Here is a 16,041-nt window from a genome sequence, read left to right on the forward strand (position 1 = left end):
CAGGAATGTTTTTTAGTTAAAGCATAGGTAGCCAGATAAATGGTGACCTTATATCAATTTTCTGCTTACTAAACTAAAACTTATGGTATTGCTGAGCTATTTGAGCTCTTCATTTATAACATACTGTCTTTTCTTTTTCAGTTTTATTGTTAAAACCAATTGTTCATTTGCACAATTTTTTAGTGAAATATTTTTCCATATATACTGAAGTGTATATCTGTTTCAGTACTTTGCTTGGCATAATATCTTTTGAAACACATTTTATGGGTAGGCTGTTTTATGGTCACATTTGTAATAGAATCATGGTTATTAACGAATTAATAATAACATTTTTATAATTATGTATTATATACCATTTTATAATAGTAATTTTTAATGTGTTTATTTCTTCATAGTAACTGAACATGCTAACCATGCTAAGGACAATTTATTTGAAGTTAATATTAATAAATATGATGGGTAAGTAACTTCATTTGCCTTTTTTCTTTTCTAGCTGATATATTCTGTAATCTGTCTGTTCTTGTCTCTAGTTTAAAACAGTAGCCTTCATTGCTGATACGTTTATTGCAACAGCTGAAAGTTCTGGGGCATATTCCTTTCCATAGCAGGTCTACATTTTGGACTATAAAAGGAACATATTGTGTACTGAACAGGTTTACTGCAACAGTTTAGTCTTCAAGTGTAGTATAACAGTTTGCATGAGATTTGTGCACAGAAGATGAATGTAAGATTAACTCTGCTCATCCAGAAGTTGAGCATTCTGTGATAGCTCGAAAGCTACCCTGAAATGTTTTGTGGTGTATGTGATCTTGACATGTACAGGAGTCCAGAATGCTGCATCAGTAGCATTCAGCCTGTCTGTAAAAGCCATGAACTGTTTACAAACAGTTCAGATGGTTCTCCTCTTGCTATGTAGGACTGTTCAAATAAAGGCTACATCATTTGGTTTTATTTGTGTGTGTTCTGTCGTGGAATTACTGTTTTAAAAGAAGACCTAACTGAATGGTGAAATTGCATTCCATTATTAAATCTTCTGTAGAAGCAGAATATTTTAATAAATAAGCTCGTCATTCCAGTTTCTGGTTCATGACATGAAACAAGTTACATGACTGGAAAAGTATGAAAATGGATGCAGAACCTATGCAGATAAACTCTCAAAACTACAGTATTTTAAAATGGTATCTTGTTGTGCTTGTTGGCAGGTACATTTAAACTGATAAGTTGCAAAAATAAAACACTTCCTATCTTTTCAGAGTATTTTACTTAGGGGAACACTTCTGTATGCATTGTATAAATCGAGCGAGGGCATGATGTTGACAAATTGTGGTAGTAAGAAATGAGATTCACAGGTTGAGTTCCTAGACTTCACCTGCTTAAAAATGAGGTGGCTTTAAATAAGCAGTTTTGACTATACTGGGATTTTTCTTAATTTTGCAGAAGTGCAAGGAAGGGAAACGGGGATTCTAGGAAAAAGCTATAGTTAAGATTTTTCCTTTTCATTTGACTTCAGTGATTTGAAATAGATAATACTGGTGGTTGGTGAAATTCCAATACGGAGGAGAAGAGGGAAGCAAGTGAGCCCATGTCCACTCCTGGCAAATTGTTTTTTCACAAGTGTCAGTGACCAGTTAGCAGTACCTGAAGTGTTTTTGGCAGATTCAAACAGTTTCTTATTGTAGACATTTTAAAAATTTTTTTCTTTGGTGTGGTTTTTTTTTTTGTTTTCTTTGTCTAACATGACTGAGCTAAACAACTGGACACAGATTATAATCTCAAGATTCTTTTATTCCCAGACTGGGCCTTAGTAGCAGTTAGTTTGCGAACTGCAACCTGTCTTTCCAAGCCTGATTTTTTTTGTCCATCATGTACAAGTCTGTGATGAACAGTGATGTTATGAAGGAGTTCGTGTGTTAATACTACTCTTTAAATATCAGATCACGTGGTTATATGGAAGATTTTAAAAATGGTTGAACTGCATATACGCGTGTGTTTCTTCAAGTTTGACTCTTCTCACATAGAGGAAAAGCTTCTTTGGATTCCTACATCTAATTGTTGTTCACCTGTCCTCTTATATTGCTACTGATAAGTGGCTTTCCCTTCATTCAGTGATAAGATTCTTCATTTAACCTCCAGGTTGCCTATTTGGCAAAGCCATGCCTGTAATTTCGGAAGTAGATACAGGATTCTTAATGACAACTGCTTCACTGCTTTCAGAGTGTGTTTACTTGAGACAGCTTATTTAAACCTCTTGTGTATGTTTCCTGTTTCTTCTTCCCATTTCCCCTTATATGAATTTCTTATGGTGACTGTACTAATCTACTAATCTAATAGCTCAGTGATAGAACAGCTTCTCTTTAAAGACAGTTACTTAAAGTATTCATTCACGATATAGCAGGTTTTTGTACATCATTGTGCAGAGCAACTAGAGCGTACTGTAGTATTGTTCAGGTAATGACCATGTTTAGAATAAGCCTGGCATGTATGAATGACTATGCTTCCTTATCCACATAACTGTTGCACAAGCCTTTGTAAAACTGTTTCGGGTTGTGTTTTCTTCCTAGTTCTTGATTTAGTTCACAGAATGGTTGAGATTAGAAGGGGCTATAGTTTCTTTTAAAACTCATTTGTCTTGTGGACTTGCTTTTCCTGAAGTCATTTAGCATATGTATTTTACTGTTATCATCTATCTAAAAAGTGAAATGCTAGTCCATTAGAAAAATAAACCTAAAATGTAACAATCTCCCTAAGAAGATTTCTCTTAACAGTAGTTCTTCACTAGAGGTCTTTACAAGTGTGACTCGCACATTGGTCATCTGATGTTTGCAATGAATTTGATCATGCTGATGTTGTGTAGGTGAACTTTATCTGTCAGTATTTACCCTTGATACAGACATTCATATCATTGTCAACTCTGAGCCTGGCTATAATATTTCTTACAAACAGAACACTACTGAGACAACATTGACCTTGAACCGACATGGAAATTTTTGTCCATTTAACCTCTTTCTTAGAGTCTGCAGAGAAAGATGAGACAGGCTAAATAATGTAGTTAAGCTATGAGAAGAGGAATTAATTATAAAAATGAAAAACAAATGTCCTTTTCTCCCTTCTCTTCCAGTCTCTTAGGTCTTGACTTAAAGTTGGACAGTGCATATTCTTAAGACTGTCCTCTATATTAATGAAAAAATGACTGGTTTTTTTCAAGCTTTCCTTCTGCTGAAAATATAACAATAAGTAAATTTAAATCATCAGTACTTGAAAAATAAACTAACTTGTCCTATGAAATAAGTGCTTGTTCTGCAATACCTGTTGCGGACTGTGGAAGAGTAAATATTAGTTTATGCATTGGAAGTGATTGCTATAGATGACAGTAAACATTCCTAACTGTATATGCTGGGGACTACCTGCATAACTTTGGATTTGTCATGTGTTCCTCTAAAATGTATTTGAATTAGCTTTCCAGTTAAAGAATGTTTATGCTTTTAGAGTTCAGGGTGTGCATTTGATTATTGTGCATGAAATGTATACTGCTGTAAAATAGTCTTTTACTTCCTAGTATTTGCTTGGCTGTGGACTCTCTGCTGAGCTTTAACATATTGAGGATCTGTGTAGCTGCTGCACCAGCTCTGACCTGAATTAAATTTGCAAAACAAAGTTTTGCATCTGGTAACATCTAGAACTCTGTGTTTCATTATGAATGGTTATGTAGATATACATGACTTCTGTCTGTTTGGGCTCTCAGCATGTTCAAAAGGGCATGCAAGCATGCACTTTTCTGTTTTTTTGACTTTCATATAATGTATTTCCCTATTAAAGTAATAGCATAAAATACACTTCTGCCTGAAGCCACAAATATTAACTTACTTTTCCCCTTTTTACTAAAGGTACCCTTTTTCCATTTTCTTTACTTGGAAAGCTGTATGTACAGTCCTGTTCAGTGTTTTCTTTGTATGGTGAATTTCCACTGATATTTGTCTGTCTGCACACAGCAATAGAGGATAAAGATTTTTTTTTTTAGGTTGCATTCCAACATTTTTTTCTAACATTAAAGACATGTCTAGGTGCATTTGCAGTTGTGTAGCTTGAATTTTTTTTTCTGCTTTTTGTTAATTGCCAAGTTGACTGTGGGCTACTATAGGCTGCGAAAATGGAGGAGGAGAATAGAACAACTATTTTTGATGTGGCCAGTGCATGCCCAAAGTAGAACACTTGCTGTGTTGTTTATTGACTGTTAGTGTGCATTCTAATTTGTGTTTCCTGGCAGTGTTATTTGTGTTGGTGGGGACGGCATGTTCAGTGAAGTGATGCATGGTCTCATTGGAAGAATGCAGAAGGACTCTGGCATAGACCAAAATAATCCCAAAGCACCGTTAGTCCAGTGCAATATAAGGATTGGCAAAAGGTTAACTTTCAGTTTACTCTATTCATTTATTCTTGAAATTTCTTCTTATTCATAACTTCTTGAATGTAGACCTAAGTGGAAGATATGAGCAATGATACTCCATAGAGACGCCTAGCTAAACCTATTTGTAACCCTGTGTAATTATTGATCACATGCAATTTTATTTGGGAAGGGTACTTTGTAAAAGAAATCAAATCTTAATGTGCAACTTTAGAATTTAATTACTTTTTTCTTTTTTTTGTGGCTTATTGTGTGTTAATACAAGATAAGATATTGACAGTAATACCTTTGCCCATCTGAACACATCAATGAGTGAAATTCACTGAACAGAGACTTAACCTGATAAATATTTTTCCAGTTCCAAATGTTCCACAAATGTAGTTAGAATTGTGATGAGAACCTCTCACTGGTCTGGCAAACTCCAAACGAATGCTAAAATTTCTTCTCTTTCCTCCCCCTCCAGCTCCCAACCCCCCAGTTGTCATCACAGAAAGCATAAGGCAACTACAGCTGAGGAACAGTCCTCGGGCTCCAGACCAAGTTGCAGTTTGTGCCCCTTTCTAGAGCTGCTGTACCTTCACAGTTCTCAATGTCAGACATTTTTTTAGGCAATCCTGACTACTGTCATTGAGAGTCATTTGAGAGAACTCATTCTTGGATTTCAAGTCTTTGGTGATAAACTTATTTTTTTATTGACGATAGGCACTCTTTTGATCAGTCTTGCTGTTAAATCTAGTGTCCCAGGTGTTACCTCATCCTGCCCAGTTGGTCCCCAAGATTCCTTCAGAAGTGGACTTAGAAGATGACTCTCTCTTCCAGGACTGGATTCTGTGTTGCAACTCTTAAATAGCATCTGCAATTTTGAGGACTCTGTGGAAAGACAAATGGGCAGTTCAGTGTCTTTTCTATGATGTTCTCTTTTTCTTGTCAGATGCTTGAGAGTTGAGTTAAAGAGCTGGGATATGAAATAAACATTATGAGCTTCTGACTAGAACTAAACCACAGACTTTATGAGAAAATTTAGCACAGGTTATAAAAATACACCAAGTGAAATAGTATATTTGTAGCCTCAGGCTTTAGGTGACTAATTTTATACTCATTGTATCTTTGTGAAGAATGTGTTCAAACCCAAATGGTCTGAATTGTTGATTGGAAGAAGCTTAACCCTTTCTGCTTGCAGTACAATAAGGTTTAGTTATCTAAAAGTTGTAATGTGAATATCCCCTCATGGTTTTTCATTTTCCCTGTTAGCTAATGCATTAAGGGTTCTGTATAACAGAATTACTATATTTAAGTATATTCTGATTTTATTTGTTAAAGCTTTGTATTAAAATCGGTTTGTAAAATAAACTTAAGAATAGAATTTAAAGTGCTCTACCCTTCATTTCCTTTATTTGGGCAAATTTCTTGTATTAAAGGATTTGCTTACATGGTTGGTTTCAAAAGGTTTTTGCCTACTGGTGATCTTAGTGACCATAAGAAGACAGAATTTTAAAAATGGAATGTCAATATTAAGAGCTATTTCTTTGTCCTTAGGAAATTACCTATAAGCATGTTAAAATTGTAAGATTAACCTTGCTTTTTGAACAATTTATCAATGCATTTTTTTCCAATTGCAACCAAAAAGGTATGATCTTCACTGATATTTTAATATTGCTAACATGTATCAAGTCACTTCTCTCATACTTTAGTGTGGTGCTTTTCGTGTTTTGTCCATTGTAGCTGTTTGTGATTTGAATGTGTACTGCATGCTCTATTCCTTGAACTAACAGGAGTTACAGCCTTGTAATCAGTGCTATGATTCTAATATTTTCTCCAAGTCGTTATCGAGATCCCACGAAAAAAATTATTTATAATGGTGTATAAGGAATCTGGCCTTGAAGTTATATTAATTAAGTTTTTGGAATTACAGAGGATAATACATATCTTGATCTGTTTGTATATTGTACAATATTTAAAATGATCCGTTACTGAAAATATGGGAAAGTTCTTATATACTGAAAAAGGGAGTCAAATCACTGAACAAATCTTAACCCTATCTCAACACATCTAGGCATCACAGGGACCTTAAATTGTGTACGATATACCCAAACCCATGCTTTGCAGGGTGGTCAGGAAGGTAGCAAGAGCATTTAGGGGTTTTTTGGTTTTCTTTTTTTTCCAGCCCTTGGTGAAGCTGTTCTCTGTTCATCTTTGCTTGATGTGATAGAGCTCTGACCATGTATTGACCCTAGCAGATCCCCTGGTTCCCAGACTAGTGCAAGAAATCTGTTACAAAATAAGTGAGATCCTTAAAAAGGCTTTTTTTAAAACGAAACTGACAGTCCTAAAATACAGCAAGTGAAAAGGAATAATGAAATATAAATCATTCATCTAGAAAAACTTCATCTGTGATGCTCTTTTTAGTTCTGTATAACAAAGCTTCTTCTAAAAATCCCAAGAACTCATTAATAGATATTACAAACAAACACTACCCATAGTTTAGAGATTAAATTCTGAAGGTTTGTCTGTCTTCTGATACATGGAGACAGTTTACGCAGTGTAGACAGGAGCCTGGGGTAAGGTGACAGTGAATCGGTGTGTTTGCCTTTTATCATTGAGTTCCTAATGTCAAGCTGTGTTAATAGAAACATGGCAGGTTGTGGTGTGGGGTTGTGATTGAAGAGTGTCTGTATTCAAACTAACGCTCAATTCAGCAGACTTAATCTTTGCTGAGAAACTGTCAATTTAATTGTACAAAGGCTTGAAACTACAAATGAAAGAGATTTAATGCTAAAACACTTTCTTCTATATGACCGTTCTTGAATAATTAGCTTTATTTCATAGGCAGAATCCTATTGTACAGGCTCTTTTTTTCTTTAATGTTGGATGCTACTTGTAAATCATGGTTCTAACCTTCTGGAGCAAGCCCCTGCTTGGCCTCTCTTTTTGAACAGATGTATGTGTTTCCAGACAGTCTCTTTCCTCAGTGTGTCTGTTCAAAGACACTTTCCTTAGTGTCTTCTGTTTAAAAAATAGAATTTATTCTTATGCTTTATGGTATGTTTTAATGAAATAACTTGTGTTTTTATAGACATGAATAAAGGCTTCTACTCAAATGGCAGTTTTAAGTTCTGAATTTCTCTTAGTTGCAGACATTCTTCAAATCTGCCGGTGTAAATTGACTGATTGCTGTTGTAAACAGATTTGCTGTTAAGAGTACTTGGAGGTTGTAGCAACCTGACAAAGTTTTGCACTGCAATGTGGTAACTACAAGTCAGCACACCTACAAAAACTTCTGTTTAGTTATTACTTCCTTGTAGTGCCATCTAGCCTTAAAAGCACATTCAGCTGTGGTTTCTCACTGTGTTCAGAGTGATAGTATGCCTCCATAGAACAGAATGATTTCGCTTACAACATGTGACACTGAGATTTCATCCACATGTTTTAGTATTAAAATTATACCCTCTGGAGTAAGCCAAAGTAATTCATTCTTCTTACTTAACCTGGCATAGAACAGGAGGACAAAACTGTCAACTGCTGTTGGAGGACTCTTAAGTAAAAGAGAATGGATTAGATTAAATACTCTTATGATCTCAGCAGGTAGAAAAAAAAAAATCATACTTAACTCTGTGCTGTGGCATAATATTAATGCATTCACTCTTCCAAAACCCAAGTCTTCCAAAAACCTATCCTGGACATAGGGGAAAAATCTTCCAAGCACTAGGGAAGATTGAGTAAAGTGTAGATATGAAGTGTTAACTGCTGTAGTGATTTCGGCTTCCAGTGCATCCAGGTCCCTCTTACTTTTGTTGTGGTCAAGGTATGAGTTCTGTAATGTCTAGGATTGAAGCATGCAGTGTGATTGTAATTAGCATGTTGGTGTGTAGCGGTAGAAGTTAAGAATGCGCCTAAAGCAAGCAGGCTTTTTATGAGAAGGTAGCATAGAAAAATGATGGGGGATTCATTCACAACCTTAAACACAGATGCAATTAAAATCATGAAGCATAACTGGACTCAGTACTGTCATCTAGGCTGTAAAATTCCTCTTTTAAAATTTTTAAAGCATAGCATAAAAAGCTATCTAATTCTTTTTTAAATTACTCCAATGTGTCCACAGCCTTTTCTTTTACAACATTTGTAATATTTAAGGGTCCTTGCAGTTTAGTTAGCATCTCATTTCAAGGTTCAGTACGTCCAGCTGGAAATCTGAAGTGCAATGTTTTGTGTTCCACTTTCAGCATTTTAAATTTGTCATACTGCTGGAAATGACAGTCTTAGAGCTAAATACTGTATTTAATACAGTGGGGCTGCTATGAAGACAACTAAGTCAAGATTACTTTTCTCTGTGATGTTAATTAAATCTCTTAAATTTGCCATTATTATGTTAATCCATTTTAGTTGTACTGTGGTACTGAACTTCCGCTGAAGTTATTACCTACTGAAAAAGCCCAGACCGAAGTCCTTCTGAACTACTCCCTTTTGAGCCAGTCTGTCATTCTGCAGATGTTAAACTTGGTTTCTGGATGCAGAAATGAAGGTGTATAAAGCTTTGAGTAGGAAGATGTCTGTATGCCCAAGCCATTCATCTCTCCCTGTAACAGTGGCTTCTCCCTGTACGTTGGAATTTGTCAGATCCCTGTCATCTGAAAATCGCTTCCCAGAAAAGTCACCATCTAGATTTTTCAAAATACTATATGCTGCTTGACCAAGAGTATGCAGTTACTCTGTCATTAGCAGGACTCACCTGATACTCCATCTGTGAGGTGACTGCATGGATTGTGACTTCACGAAAATACTACGAATGTAGGGGACCCCCGCTGAAGTTGTTACTCTAGCTGTTGCAGTACAGAATCCTCTTGCCATGCTAATTTGTCTGTGAGGATTCTGTGTGTGCTGTGGGAGCACCTGCCCTTGCCAAGGGTATCTCACATGGAACACTAAGAGTATTTCCATTGCTTTATTAAATTCACTCTTTTGTATAGAATCAACATCTAGCTCGCTGTTGCTTTTGTCATGTGTTTACTTTAGTACTTGCAGTTCTCTAGAATTTGTTTAGTTTTCCATCAATACAAGCACCAAAATTAATACTTACAGCCCATGGTGTGTGTTTTGGTTTAAGAAAACTTAGTTGTAAATTAGTAGTCTAATCATTTTTCAGATCATGAATGCTAGCACTTTGCGGTTTTTTTGGTTCACAGAATCAATGGCATAAACTCTTCCATACAACCAGTCATTCATCTGATTTTGCATATCACTTTGGTGGTTCTATGACCAATTTAAAGCTTGTGAGGTGGTATCTGAGCACCTGTCTGCATGTCTTGTCTATTCAGAAATATCCAGCAATATTTACATGCAAAGGGGAAATCTGGTGATTTAGCTGTACTGTATTCTACGTAGTGCAGTCCATCACTTCGGTTTCTTTAATCTTGCTTTAGCAAAAATGTTTTATGGGGAGTACATACTCTTTAATATTTTAAACATGTACATATCTTGATCTTTTCTCCTTGTGATTAATTAAAAGGAAAGATTTACTTTATAATTTTTAAACTATTAAATTTATTTTTAAAATTACCATGTTTAAATTTGGGGAGGGAAAGAATGTAGAAGAACTTGCCTGTATAACAATTGTGTGGCTGTATGATACCTCCTAATAACAAACAGGCTTTGGTGAAAATGGATAATGAAACAGGGCTCTAATGTACATAACGTATGGTAAAGAGTCAAAGTAACTATACTTATTTTAACAAAGACTAGTTGATGTGCCCTCTTCACACTTCATATTTTCAGTAGGCTCTTAGTATCAAAAGAGCTGGGATGAGAGTTTTCTTTAGGTGGGAGATTTCAGCTGTTCAGTTTGGGATTCAGCTCTCTACATATGGTGGTGTGGTGTCACCATCATTGGAATGTACTAGCCCTATGCAAGACAACTATTCTACTAGACTAGCAGTTGGAAGGCAAGCAGAATAATCCGCAGCACTTGAATACTGGTGGTTGCTGTGATTTTAGGTAGAGTTGCTCTCCTTAGGGTGAAATTTGAAATGGATGCTTAGATTTAGGTGTCTGCAAGTGAGATGGGCATCTAAACTCATGTTGTAGCCGGGGAGCATCTGGCCAATATGGTCAGTAGAGCCTGTAGATCTTGTGTTGCATCTGCCTGTGTTGTGCAGATTCTTGTTTCCTAAGGCCCTTCAAATTGGGCCTGTGAGCCACTACCTTGAATCAACCTCAAGCTGCTGTCAGTGTTCCTGACAAGATCTCCTTGACCAGAATGGAAGCTTTGACATAGTCTGCAGTGTTACATGCAGCTACTTCTAGGTGTCTTAACCTGAAAGAACCTTAACCATTCCCTTGCATGCCAATTTTCTTCTCTTCTAGCACAGCAGTGCAACAATTAGTTTCCACACTGAAGGTCTGTCTTCTTTAATGAATTGAGACTCAGTTAACAAGCAGTCTAACTGCTTTCTTCACATTTGGATGTAGTTCTGTGCAACCCATAAAAGCCTCTTTTATTTTCCTTCACTCGGGCTGTTGCCCTTAAAAAATCCCCAAAGAAAATCTGGCAGAGTAGGTATATAATTTTTCTGTTAATTTAACCAGAACAAACAGCCACCACCTAACACTAGTGAAGAGTCATGCCCTGTGAAAGCTTCTTGCACAAATTGAGTGTTCTGGAATTACTAAGCTATTAATCAAGGGATGTTAGTCAAGCTATATTTACATTCTAATCCTGCTTTTTGTATCAGATTTATACTGATGAAATAAGCCAAATTTTGGTGGGTTTTGCATGTGCATCTATTCCAGAGTGCTGTTTCAGTGGTAGTAGATTCCAAATCTATTCAAGACCCACCTAATTTAAAACTAAGGAGAAAACCAATTTTTGTCCAGAATGGTCTGGAATTCCTCAGACATTATGAACATTTTTGTGACCTTTAAATTAGTACGGTTAGGTTCATGCTTTCTGTGGTGTTACGACCAGCTATATTCTTATGGAATGTACTTACAGAATGACACTGGTTTTGTTGGTCCACACTACTGACTCTGAGAAAAATTACGACATTGTACTGTCTGTAGTTGGTACTCCACTGGCATGTCTGAGAAAGAGGAATGATCTGACAGTTTGTAAACACTTGTTGGTGTCTCCCCTAGTCTCACATTTTAGAATCTTAGAATTAATTTCAGCCTTCAGATCTAATTTTAGCTCTCCCTTGCTGATTATGGACTAGAAATGAAAATAAGTTCTATAAAATTGCCCAACAGATAAATCAGCTTTTAATTAACTGCAGAAGAACATAAGGAGGTAAGACTCTGGTCTTAAAATACAACTTGCATGAATTCCCCTCTTCTCCTCCCACCTATAGTGTTAGACTACTTGGAAGCTCTGTTTATACCAAGATGAATGTGACTAAGGTAATTTTAGCAGCAGACTGCAAACGGATCTTGCAGAAGTGAGAAGGGTTGGATGAAATTTTTGGCTTGTACATTCAGCAGTAAAAGTTCAGGTCAGATCTTTTAGTGGCTATTTCTTTGGTTGTCTCTGTTTTCAAAAGTAGTGAGAATTTTCTTTTCTACCTAACTGAAATTCATGACTGTAGGAGGCAAAATGAAACTGAAAAAAATGGCAGTAAAGCATAGCTTCAGGATTTGAACTCTACTTAATATTTTCTGCTGTAAAACTCCAAATGTGGCATGATAACATCGTCTGGGTACATTGTCCGTTACGATATTGCGAGAAATGGGAGTCCTCTTTCCTGTGCAGTGACATATGCTTGTAATGGTACACTGGCCCAGACTTCCAAGTCCTTGCTGCAGAGGAGAAATCAGAACACTACATTAGGCTCTTAGATTGTTTTTTATAGGGATCAGGGAGAATTGCCTGTCTCTAAACAGTACGTAAAATACTGAGTGGACATACTGACTGGGTGGTGGCCTGAAGGTAGTAACAAAGACAGAATATAGGAGAAACCTAAAGCTTCCCCTCTTTCTTCTTGTAGGTATTTTGCTTACAACTGTAAAGGCATATCTCTATCTGCTTTGCTCCCCTATCTAATAAAACTAATTCCTGAAAACAAGTATTTACTAGTTTTCAAATAACAGAACTAAGCAGGAGTTTCTGGTTTGAGATGCAGCTGGAGGAGAAGAGGATGTCGACAGCCTGGAATTTAATCAGTCCCCCCAAAAAAGGGGAGACTGGCCAACTTCCCCTCTCTTCCTGAGATCTCAATGAGGAAGAAATCTTAAGCCAAGGAGAATCAGCGTATACCTGCCTTCCATTCCATCCTTAATTGATATAAAAGCTGTAATGTAATCCTGAAATTTTTCATGTGAATTAACTTAATTTCCCTTCAGTAACTTCACTAAGTGCTATATATTTATTGCTTATATAGTGAAAAATCTTTGTATTTTGTATGGAGAGAAATAAGTTCTACTCATTGGCGGGGGGGGGGGGGGGGAAGTTACAATTTAAGTCATAATATTTGTATCCCTGTATTTACTTTGTTCCATCAAATAGAAAGGGGCAAGCCAAAGGAATGTAACGCTGTTATTACTGGCATGGTCCTCCAAATACTTGTTTTGAAAGATATTAAGTAATCTTTAGTTGTTTATTTTTCAGGATCAACAGACTGCATATGCTATTCAACTGTTGGCATTTCTGATCCTGTAACATCAGCTCTTCATATTATTGTAGGTGGGTAGTCACAGTTTGACATTTTATTATGAAAATAGCCAAAAATAGTAATTTCATTTAGTTCTTTCTATATGTCTATGAACATAATGGCTGAGTTGAAAGATGAAGTTTTTGTCTGGGGTTTAAGTCTCTCATTTGAAATACAGAAGGTTAAAAATTAATTGCTTTCTCTACTGTAAATCATTGTTTTCAAGGGATCAATGTTTTGAAACTTTGTAGTTGGTGCTTAAGTTTTCATGCCTTATGGTATGCTTTTGAAAATAGCAGTAAAATACAATAAGCTGTGTAAGTTGTTGGACTATATATAATGTTATCTTGTCATAGCTTTCTCTAAGTGCATGTACACTTGAATAGTAGTATTTTGTACTAGTTGCCTGATTGTCATAGAATCATAGAATCATTAAGGTTGCAAAAGACCTTTAAGGTCATCAAGTCCCACCATCAACCCAACACCACTATGCCCACTAAACCAGGTCCCGAGGTGCCATGTCTACATGTTCTTCATGTTAAAAAAAAACCCACCACCTTCAGTGGTGGTGACTCCACTGCTTCCCTGGGCAGCCTGTTCCAATGCTTGACCACTCTTTCAGTGAAGAAATTTTTCCTAATACTTAGTCTAAAACTCTCCTGGCACAACTTGAGGCCGTTTCTTCTCTTTCTGTTGCTAGTTACGTGGGAGAAGAGACCAACACCCACCTCACCACAGCCCACTTTCAGGTAGTTGTAGAGAGCGATAAGGTCTCCCCTCAGCCTCCTCTTCTCCAGACTGAACAACCCCAATTCCCTCAGCTGCTCCTCATAAGACCTGTCCTCAAGACCCCTCACAGCTTTGTTGCCCTTCTCTGGGCACGCTCCAGCACCTCAATTTCCTGGTAGCAAGGGGCCCAAAACTGAACAGACTATTTGAGGTGCAGCCTTACCAGCGCCAAGTACAGGGGCATGATCGCTTCCCTACTCCTGCTGGCCACATAGGTGCTTCCATGCCAAGTTAGATGTATGGCTTCTGCTTGACTGGAATTAGCTGATAATTCCCCATTTTTACCATCTGTAAGTTATATATTTGAAGAGGAACTAAGGAGGAAAACAACTATTCAATAAATGCTTCTTGATGTGTTGTCATCAGTAGGGATGCTGACATTGCCACTTTTGAAACTCCTCTAGTAATGGAGTCCGTGAACTGCACGAGGGCTGAAGTAGACAGCTTGGCATATTCAGTGCATTGTGATTTGTGATGTCCATCCTATCTGACACATACTGAAGAATCAGAATCACCCAGTTCTTAATACTGAATTTGAAAAATTGTGCAAGGCGGTCTTCAGTTCTAATGATGTTGTGTAAGCATAAAGGATAGAATTTCTGAATGATGATTATTTCATTATCACTTGTTATTGAGTGCTTAATGGTTGCAGTTTTAGCAGCTGGTGTTGCAAAGGTTTGCACGTGTGCTTCTTTGTTACTAACCTATGGTTTACTCTGTTCAGCATATGTAGAGTTTAGGCCTTTGGATTAGGATTACAGAGAAATACGGATTTAGCATATTATAGTATTTTAGATGGATTATTAAATGTGCATATACACATATGCATTTAGATTTTTCTAAGTGTTTTGTACTTATGTAAATGGTTCTTCACAATAGTCTATGGTGGAAGGATGAGAGACAATGGGCATAAAGTAAAACTGAAGGAAAAAAAACCCCAAACCAAACACCAAAAAACCAAACAAGCAAAGAAACACCACCACCACCCCACCTCCCAAAAAAAAACAAACGCCAACAACCCCATAACCACTCCAAAGCTTACACTTTGAGGACATCAGAAAGGTGGTGTACTCCCTTTTTAGGGATTTTCAGGACTTGACTTGGATAAGCCCTGAGTAACCTGGTCTGACCTCAAAGCTGAACCTACTCTGAGTGGTAGGTTTGATGAGAAACCTCCTCTGGCCCCTTCAAGCTTGAATTATCCTTTGATAGTATGATATGTAGGATTACGTAGTATCCAGTATATGTAGAGATACTGCATTGATCTCTCCTGTAACATCATCTCCTACTGCTATGTGGTAAATGAGTGTAAATTCTTCATTATATATTTCTAGCATATCGACACCTTTCTTCTCCTCACTTGGTGCATAATGCTTTTTAAATATTAAATGAAATTAGTATTAAAAATTACTTTTCCCTTTCTGCATGTGTAAGAAATATATATGGATATGAGATACATGTGTGTTATGACATAAATACAACATGTATTTTTTATTTTTAAAAAATTGGTAATGTAAAAGTTACTATCGTGTTTGCAGCTGCAAATAAAATAAGCCTTAATAGAACCTTGTGCTTCTAATCTTCATAGGTGACTGTCAGCCTCTGGATGTCTCTTCCGTACATCATAACAACACATTTTTGAAGTACTCTGTGTCATTGCTGGGTTATGGTTTTTATGGAGATGTATTAAAAGATAGTGAAAAGAAGCGGTGGATGGGTCCGATGAGATATGACTACTCAGGTAACCTGTGTAATTATTACATTCTGTTGTCAGCATGTAAACATACTGGAGCAGTTGATATATTCTCTCCAAACCAACCCTCTCTGAAGCTTTTAAATATCAGCAACAGTCTGAACCTGATCTTAAACTCCTTGTAGTAGCAGGTACATTGGATCACATTATGTAAAGCTCCGTAACTTTGGGGATAACATTAACAGCGTGCTCATTAAAGTTATAAGAATATGTCACCTAGTGATAGCTGCCTAAAAAGTAGTATCTTTTTTGTACTATCATTTTGACTTTCTTTTCCATCAGAGATAGGCAGGCACTCCTCTGTCTTGGACTTTTAACTGATGGAATGAATTGTTAACTTTATCCTGCTTCCAGCATTGATTATAGAGAGAGATTAGTGGTTCAGCCTAGTTAGCTAAACTTGGATAAATCTTATGCTGCTGGAAAGTATTTTTTGCCACCTTTGATTTGTCTTGTGTTAG

General features: G+C 36.7%; 1 protein-coding gene across 1 annotated transcript in view; it reads left to right on the forward strand.

The window, feature by feature from the left end:
* Positions 1-16,041, forward strand: part of CERK (ceramide kinase) — a 34,216-nt gene that overhangs the window by 6,243 nt on the left and 11,932 nt on the right. The window contains exons 5-8 of the mRNA XM_010284440.1: positions 396-459; positions 4,265-4,395; positions 12,981-13,070; positions 15,416-15,568. Coding sequence (XP_010282742.1) covers positions 396-459; positions 4,265-4,395; positions 12,981-13,070; positions 15,416-15,568 — 438 coding nt within the window. The remainder of the gene's footprint in view (positions 1-395; positions 460-4,264; positions 4,396-12,980; positions 13,071-15,415; positions 15,569-16,041) is intronic.

The sequence above is a fragment of the Phaethon lepturus genome, unplaced genomic scaffold (genome assembly GCF_000687285.1).
Source record: "Phaethon lepturus isolate BGI_N335 unplaced genomic scaffold, ASM68728v1 scaffold6283, whole genome shotgun sequence".
NCBI classification, from domain to species: Eukaryota; Metazoa; Chordata; class Aves; order Phaethontiformes; family Phaethontidae; genus Phaethon; species Phaethon lepturus.